Source organism: Zeugodacus cucurbitae, chromosome 5 (genome assembly GCF_028554725.1).
Source record: "Zeugodacus cucurbitae isolate PBARC_wt_2022May chromosome 5, idZeuCucr1.2, whole genome shotgun sequence".
In the NCBI taxonomy this organism is placed as follows: Eukaryota; Metazoa; Arthropoda; class Insecta; order Diptera; family Tephritidae; genus Zeugodacus; species Zeugodacus cucurbitae.
In genome coordinates this window covers 17578219-17586021 of record NC_071670.1, presented here as the reverse complement: position 1 = coordinate 17586021, position 7803 = coordinate 17578219, and the positions used below count along the sequence as shown (strand labels likewise).

At 38.8% G+C, this 7803-nt stretch overlaps 1 protein-coding gene across 1 annotated transcript; it reads right to left on the bottom strand.

The window, feature by feature from the left end:
* Positions 1 to 202: 202 nt before the first annotated feature.
* On the bottom strand, positions 203 to 6770 carry LOC105220366 (mucin-2). Its single transcript, XM_054231052.1, has one exon. It carries the CDS (start codon positions 6408 to 6410, stop codon positions 240 to 242), a length of 6171 nt encoding a protein of 2056 aa, XP_054087027.1. The 5' UTR covers positions 6411 to 6770; the 3' UTR covers positions 203 to 239.
* Between the last annotated feature and the right edge of the window lie 1033 nt (positions 6771 to 7803).

Below are 7803 nucleotides of genomic sequence, written 5' to 3'. Positions count from 1 at the left end.
AAAATTAAATTAAACCGTGTGATTGTTAATAATTGAAGGATATTCAAGGCCACCCAAAGTTCATCAACTCTCTGAAGACGGTTTTTGAATCACTAAATGTTTATTCGAATACAAATGTGAACAATTTCAATTCACTACAGAAATTGTTGTCCTCTTAGTAAAACCATATTAAACACAGCGTATATATTTTTTGACAAATATGTTTATTATAAATTTTTGATACTTATTACCTTGATATTCTACTGATAACATCCATTATTGGGACAGTTACATGGACTAGGATTACAAGGACCACAAGAACAACAAGAAACGGAAGGACACATACACATAGAACAACATCCACAGTCCGATTTCGGGGTTGTAGTGGTGCACGAACACGTACAACAACAATCACATTTTGGTTTTGTGGTGGTGGTGCTAAGGTTTGTAGTACTTTCCTCGGAGTCTGTCGTTTCTGGAGTGGATGTTTCCGGTGTGGATGTTTCCGATGTGGATGTTTCCGGAGTTGTAGTTGTAGTTGGTTTTGTTACAGTAGATTCTGTAGTAGGTGTTGTTGTGGTTGTCCTTATTGGAGTGGTTTTTGTTGGAGTGCTTGGTTTGGTTACCGTAGATTCTGTCGTCGGTGTTGCTGTGGTAGTCTTTCTTGGAGTAGTTTTTGATGGAGTGGTTGGTTTAGTTACAGTAGATTCTGTAGTAGGTGTTGTTATGGTTGTCCTTATTGGATTCGTTTTTGTTGAAGTAGATGTTTTGGTTGTAGTGTATTCTGTAATAGGTGTTGTTGTGGTTGTTCTTCTTGGAGTTGTTGTTTCGGGTGTAGTGTATTCTGTGGTAGGTGTTGTCGTAGTTGTCCATCTTGGAGTCGTTTTTGTTGGAGTAGATGTTTCGGTTGTAGTAGATTCTGTGGTAGGTGTAGTTGTGGTTGTTCTTCTTGGAGTAGTTGTATCGGGTGTAGTGTATTCTGTGGTAGGTGTTGTCGTAGTTGTCCATCTTGGAGTCGTTTTTATTGGAGTAGATATTTTGGTTGTAGTAGATTCTGTGGTAGGTGTTGTTGTGGTTGTCCTACTGGGAGTCGTTTTTGTTGGAGTAGATGTTTCGGTTGTAGTAGATTCTGTGGTAGGTGTAGTTGTGGTTGTTCTTCTTGGAGTAGTTGTTTCGGGTGTAGTGTATTCTGTGGTAGGTGTTGTCGTAGTTGTCCATCTTGGAGTCGTTTTTATTGGAGTAGATATTTTGGTTGTAGTAGATTCTGTGGTAGGTGTTGTTGTGGTTGTCATTCTTGGAGTCGTTTTTGTTGGAGTAGATGTTTTGGTTGTAGTAGGTTCTGTGGTAGGTGTAGTTGTGGTTGTTCTTCTTGGAGTAGTTGTTTCGAGTGTAGTGTATTTTGTGGTAGGTGTTGTTGTGGTAGTCCTTCTTGGAGTCGTCTTTGCTGGAGTAGAAGTTTTGATTGTAGTAGATTCTGTGGTAGGTGTTATTGTGGTTGTCCTACTGGGAGTCGTTTTTGTTGGAGTAGATGTTTCGATCGTAGTAGATTCTGTGGTAGGTGTAGTTGTGGTTGTTCTTCTTGGAGTAGTTGTTTCGGGTGTAGTGTATTCTGTGGTAGGTGTTGTCGTAGTTGTCCATCTTGGAGTCGTTTTTATTGGAGTAGATATTTTGGTTGTAGTAGATTCTGTGGTAGGTGTTGTTGTGGTTGTCCTTCTTGAAGTAGTTTTTGTTGAAGTAGATGTTTTGGTTGTAGTAGATTCTGTGGTAGGTGTTGTTGTGGTTGTCTTTCTTGGAGTAGAAGTTTTGGTTGTAGTAGATGATGTGGTAGGTGTAGTTGTGGTTGTTCTTCTTGGAGTAGTTGTTTCGGGTGTAGTGTATTCTGTGGTAGGTGTTGTTGTGGTTGTCCTTCTTGAAGTAGTTTTTGTTGAAGTAGATGTTTTGGTTGTAGTAGATTCTGTGGTAGGTGTTGTTGTGGTTGTCCTTCTTGAAGTAGTTTTTGTTGGAGAAGAAGTTTTGGTTGTAGTAGATTCTGTAGTAGGTGTAGTTGTGGTTGTCTTTCTTGGAGTAGAAGTTTTGGTTGTAGTAGATTCTGTGGTAGGTGTAGTTGTGGTTGTCTTTCTTGGAGTAGAAGTTTTGGTTGTAGTAGATTCTGTGGTAGGTGTTGTTGTGGTTGTCCTTATTGAAATAGTTTTTGTTGGAGTAGATGTTTTGGTTGTGGTGTATTCTGTGGTAGGTGCTGTTGTGGTTGTCCTTCTTGAAGTCGTTTTTGTTGGAGTAGTTATTTTGGATGTAGTAAATTCTGTGGTAGGTGTTGTTGTGGTGGTCCTTCTTGGACTCGTTTTTGTTGGAGTAGATGTTTTTGTTGTAGTAAATGCGGTGGTAGGTGTTGTTGTAGTTGTCCTACTGGGAGTCGTTTTTGTTGGAGTAGTTATTTTTGTTGTAGTAAATTCGGTGGTAGGTGTTGTTGTAGTTGTCCTTCTTGGAGTTGTTTTTGTTGGAGTAGATGTTTTGGTTGTACTGTATTCTGTGGTAGGTGTCGTCGTAGTTGTCCATCTTGGAGTCGTTTTTGTGGTTGTTCTTCTTGGAGTAGTTGTTTCGGGTGTAGTGTATTTTGTGGTAGGTGTTGTTGTGGTAGTCCTTCTTGGAGTCGTCTTTGCTGGAGTAGAAGTTTTGATTGTAGTAGATTCTGTGGTAGGTGTTATTGTGGTTGTCTTACTGGGAGTCGTTTTTGTTGGAGTAGATGTTTCGGTAGTAGTAGATTCTGTGATAGGTGTTGTTGTGGTTGTCCATCTTGGAGTAGATGTTTTGGTTGTAGTGTATTCTGTGATAGATGTTGTTGTGCTTGTCTTTCTTGGAGTAGTTTTTGATGGAGTGGTTGGTTTAGTTACAGTAGATTCTGTAGTAGGCGTTGTTGTGGTTGTCCTTCTTGGAGTAGTTTTTGTTGGAGTAGATGCTTTAGTTGTAGTGTATTTTGTAGTAGGTGTTGTTGTGGTTGTCCTTCTTGGAGTAGTTTTTGTTGGAGTAGAAGTTTTGGTTGTAGTAGATTCTGTGGTAGGTGTTGTTGTGATTGTCCTACTGGGAGTCGTTTTTGTTGGAGTGGTTGGTTTAGTTACAGTAGATTCTGTAGTAGGCGTTGTTGTGGTTGTCCTTCTTGGAGTTGTTTTTGGTGGAGTAGATGTTTTGGTTGTACTGTATTCTGTGGTAGGTGTAGTTGTGGTTGTCCTTTTTGGAGTAGTTTTTGTTGGAGTAGAAGTTTTGGTTGTAGTAGATTCTGTGGTAGGTGTTGTTGTGGTGTTCCTACTGGGAGTCGTTTTTGTTGGAGTAGATGTTTCGGTTGTAGTAGATTCTGTGGTAGGTGTTGTTGTGGTTGTCCATCTTGGAGTAGATGTTTTGGTTGTAGTGTATTCTGTGATAGGTGTTGTTGTGGTTGTCATTCTTGGAGTCGTCTTTGCTGGAGTAGAAGTTTTGGTTGTAGTAGATTCTGTGGTAGGTGTTGTTGTGGTTGTCCTACTGGGAGTCGTTTTTGTTGGAGTAGATGTTTTGGTTGTAGTAGATTCTGTGGTAGGTGTTGTTGTGGTTGTCCATCTTGGAGTAGATGTTTTGGTTGTAGTGTATTCTGTGATAGGTGTTGTTGTGGTTGTCTTTCTTGGAGTAGTTTTTGATGGAGTGGTTGGTTTAGTTACAGTAGATTCTGTAGTAGGCGTTGTTGTGGTTGTCCTTCTAGGAGTTGTTTTTGTTGGAGTAGATGTTTTGGTTGTACTGTATTCTGTGGTAGGTGTTGTCGTAGTTGTCCATCTTGGAGTCGTTTTTATTGGAGTAGATGTTTTGGTTGTAGTAGGTTCTGTGGTAGGTGTAGTTGTGGTTGTTCTTCTTGGAGTAGTTGTTTCGGGTGTAGTGTATTTTGTGGTAGGTGTTGTTGTGGTAGTCCTTCTTGGAGTCGTCTTTGCTGGAGTAGAAGTTTTGTTTGTAGTAGATTCTGTGGTAGGTGTTGTTGTGGTTGTCCTACTGGGAGTCGTTTTTGTTGGAGTAGATGTTTTGGTTGTAGTAGATTCTGTGGTAGGTGTTGTTGTGGTTGTCCATATTGGAGTAGATGTTTTGGTTGTAGTGTATTCTGTGATAGGTGTTGTTGTGGTTGTCTTTCTTTGAGTAGTTTTTGATGGAGTGGTTGGTTTAGTTACAGTAGATTCTGTAGTAGGAGTTGTTGTGGTTGTCCTTCTTGGAGTTGTTTTTGTTGGAGTAGATGTTTTGGTTGTACTGTATTCTGTGGTAGGTGTTGTCGTAGTTGTCCATCTTGGAGTCGTTTTTATTGGAGTAGATGTTTTGGTTGTAGTAGGTTCTGTGGTAGGTGTAGTTGTGGTTGTTCTTCTTGGAGTAGTTGTTTTGGGTGTAGTGTATTTTGTGGTAGGTATTGTTGTGGTTGTCCTTCTTGGAGTAGTAGTTGTTGTAGTAGATATTATGGTTGTGGTGTATTTTGTGGTAGGTGTTATTGTGGTTGTCCATCTTGGAGTAGATGTTTTGGTTGTACTGTATTCTGTGGTAGGTGTTGTTGTGGTTGTCCTTCTTGAAGTAGTTTTTGTTTGAGTAGATGTTTTGGTTGTACTGTATTCTGTGGTAGGTGTAGTTGTGGTTGTCCTTTTTGGAGTAGTTTTTGTTGGAGTAGAAGTTTTGGTTGTAGTGTATTTTATTGTAGGTGTTGTTGTGGTTGTCCTTTTTGGAGTCGTTTTTGCTGGAGTAGAAGTTTTGGTTGTGTAAGATTCAGTGGTAGGTGTAGTTGTGGTTGTCCTTCTTGGAGTAGTTTTTGTTGGAGTAGAAGTTTTGGTTGTGGTGTATTTTGTGGAAGGTGTTGTTGTGGTTGTCCTCTTTGGAGTCGTTTTTGTTGGAGTAGAAGTTTTGGTTGTAGTAGATTCTGTGGTATGTGTTGTTGAGATTGTCCTTCTTGGAGTCGTTTTTGCTGGTGTAGAAGTTTTGGTTGTAGTAGATTCTGTGGTGGGTATAGTTGTGGTTGTCTTTCTTGGAGTAGAAGTTTTGGTTGTAGGGGTTGTTGTGGTTGTCCTTCTTGGAGTAGTTGTTGCTGGAGTAGAAGTTTTGGTGGTAGATATTATGGTTGTGGTGTATTTTGTGGTAGGTGTTATTGTGGTTGTCCATCTTGGAGTAGATGTTTTGGTTGTACTGTATTCTGTGGTAGGTGTTGTTGTGGTTGTCCTTCTTGAAGTAGTTTTTGTTGGAGTAGATGTTTTGGTTGTACTGTATTCTGTGGTAGGTGTAGTTGTGGTTGTCCTTCTTGGAGTAGTCTCTGTTGGAGTAGATGTTTTTATTACAGTAGATCCTGTGGTAGGTGTGGTTTTGATTGTCCTTCTTGGAGTTGTTTTTGTTGGAGTAGACGTTTTGGTTGTAGTAGATTTGGCGGTGGTTGTTCTTCTTGGAGTAGTTTTGGTTGGAGTAGTTGATTTGGTTGTAGTGTATTTTGTGGTAGGTGTTGTTATGGTTGTCCTTCTTGGTGTTGTTTTCGTTGGAGTAGATGTTTTGGTTCTGGTGTACTTTGTGGTACGTTTTGTTGTGGTTGTCCTTCTTGGAGTTGTTTTTGGTGGAGTAGGTGTTTTGGTTCTAGTTTTTTTTGTGGTACGTCTTGTTGTGGTTGACCTTCTTTTAGTTGTTTTCGTTGGAGTAGGTGTTTTGGTTCTGGTGTACTTTGTGGTACGTTTTGTTGTGGTTGACCTTCTTTTAGTTGTTTTCGTTGGAGTAGGCGTTTTGGTTCTAGTATATTTTGTGGTTGACCTTCTTGGAGTAGTTTTCGGTGGAGTAGGTGTTATGGTTCTAGTTTTTTTTGTGGTACGTTTTGTTGTGGTTGTCCTTCTTGGAGTAGTTTTCGGTGGAGTAGGTGTTTTGGTTCTCGTTTTTTTTGTGGTACGTTTTGTTGTGGTTGACCTTCTTTTAGTTGTTTTCGTTGTAGTAGGTGTTTTAGTTCTAGTATAATTTGTAGTGCGTTTTGTTATGGTTGTCCTTCTTGCAGTAGATTTTGTAGTTTTCCGAGTTACAGTTATTTTTGGAGTTGTTTTTCTTGTGCGTGTTCTTCGTGTAGTAGTTTTTGATTTGACCGGTCTTGTAGTTTTCTTTGTTTTGTTAGTTTTTGTAGTGGATCTGGTTCGTCTCTTAGTAGTCGTAGTGTTATTATCACATATTTTGCAGTAGGAACAACAAATCATCCATTGGCAACAAACAAAGTTTCTCTGTTTATAAAGGCTCACATGTACCGCTGGTGCGGTAAAGTCAACTGATTTTGTATAAGTTTTTAGTACTTCGGAGTTTATGCGGGCTGCACTTATTGTTGTATTTGTTACTTGGCCCTCTTGCGTTCCCAATACGTTATTACTTTGTACTATGGCAAGGATCGCCGCTACCGAAGCAAGCACTAGGAAGGACGAGGTCTGCATGATTTAATTAGAGACGCCAAGTTCGTAAACACACGCGCGCACAGAACGTTAAACAATCATGTAGATTTCGTCCGTATTTCGCCTTTTTATGGAAAATATTGCTTCATTTACATATTGTATTTTAATGGATTTAATGGATTTGGTTTGGAAAAGAAAACATCTGTGAGTTTTTGCTAATTAACTAAAATATTACTCCTACTCAAGTTTTACGGCATTTAAGTACAAAATTTATAATTGTTTGTATATGGTTATATTAGTGGTAGCTTCAAAACTGTTAGTTGGAGTGCTTTTAAAACAGGTTTACCGCATTCCCCAATAGTGAATAATTATCGCCGAATGATTTCGGGGTATGCCACACATACCAACTTATATTTCCAATTCAATAAGAAGTGATATCTGCCTAATAAAATTCCCAAAGATAATACAATAGTAAGTCTGTCGCGAGCTTTGAACTATTACTAATGACGTTAACAAATCTATGAAGCGAAACGAAAAGAAACCATATAATTATTTTTGTAAAAAAATCTAATTAATCACATATGTTTTCTTTTGCAATTAACTAAAACCAGAACAGCGTTGAAAAATTTTGGAACGATTCCAATTAGAAGATGTTCTATAAAATTGCGAGACGTTTATAAATATCACCAGTTTATTTACGGATTACGGATCCCCACAAGTTTTGGCGAAGATGAACGGGGGATTATGAAGTCTTCGTTCTTATTAATTACTGGAGTTTAGTTCTAGTGAAACCACAGAAGAAGTCGCGTTTAAAAATAACAAAATAACGACGAGCACTACTGCAGGTATTGTTGGAAAAAGAACGGCTCATAAAAGGAATAGCAAGCACCAGCAAACTGCAGTACACCAGAGAGAATACCCAATCGGATTCTTCTCCCGATAGAAAAATTAGACTGGGAGATATTTTTACACCGCATCCGAAAGGGCCCCACAACCTACAGTGACATCCGAAATGACATGCGATGATAAATATTTAAAAAACACCGATCAATATACCCTCCGAGCGACCAATCACTACATCTGAAAACCAACCATTTTTTACGAAATACCAAACAATTCATATCAACAACTACATCAGAGACTACACCCGAACATCCAAAAGAGAACTTCCGAACTACTGTCCGACTCCACATTAAAAACAACATCTGAAGCACTGTACCATTTTACAACGAAAAATACATCTGAAAGTCAACCCGATTCTACAAGCAAGCATTAAGTTTAAGAATGATAGGGACAATATTAAGAGACAATGGCGTCACACGATTGAGTACGATATGAGAATAAGCAACATGAAAAACTATAAAATTTCTTTGTAAAATCAATTACATTGGAGAAAAGTAAAATATGTTAATTGAAAAATGTGCTTTTTTACATT

Bases quoted from the DNA above. Each gene is read 5' to 3' on its own strand.
- LOC105220366 (XM_054231052.1), bottom strand. From the start codon at position 6,410: ATGCAGACCTCGTCCTTCCTAGTGCTTGCTTCGGTAGCGGCGATCCTT.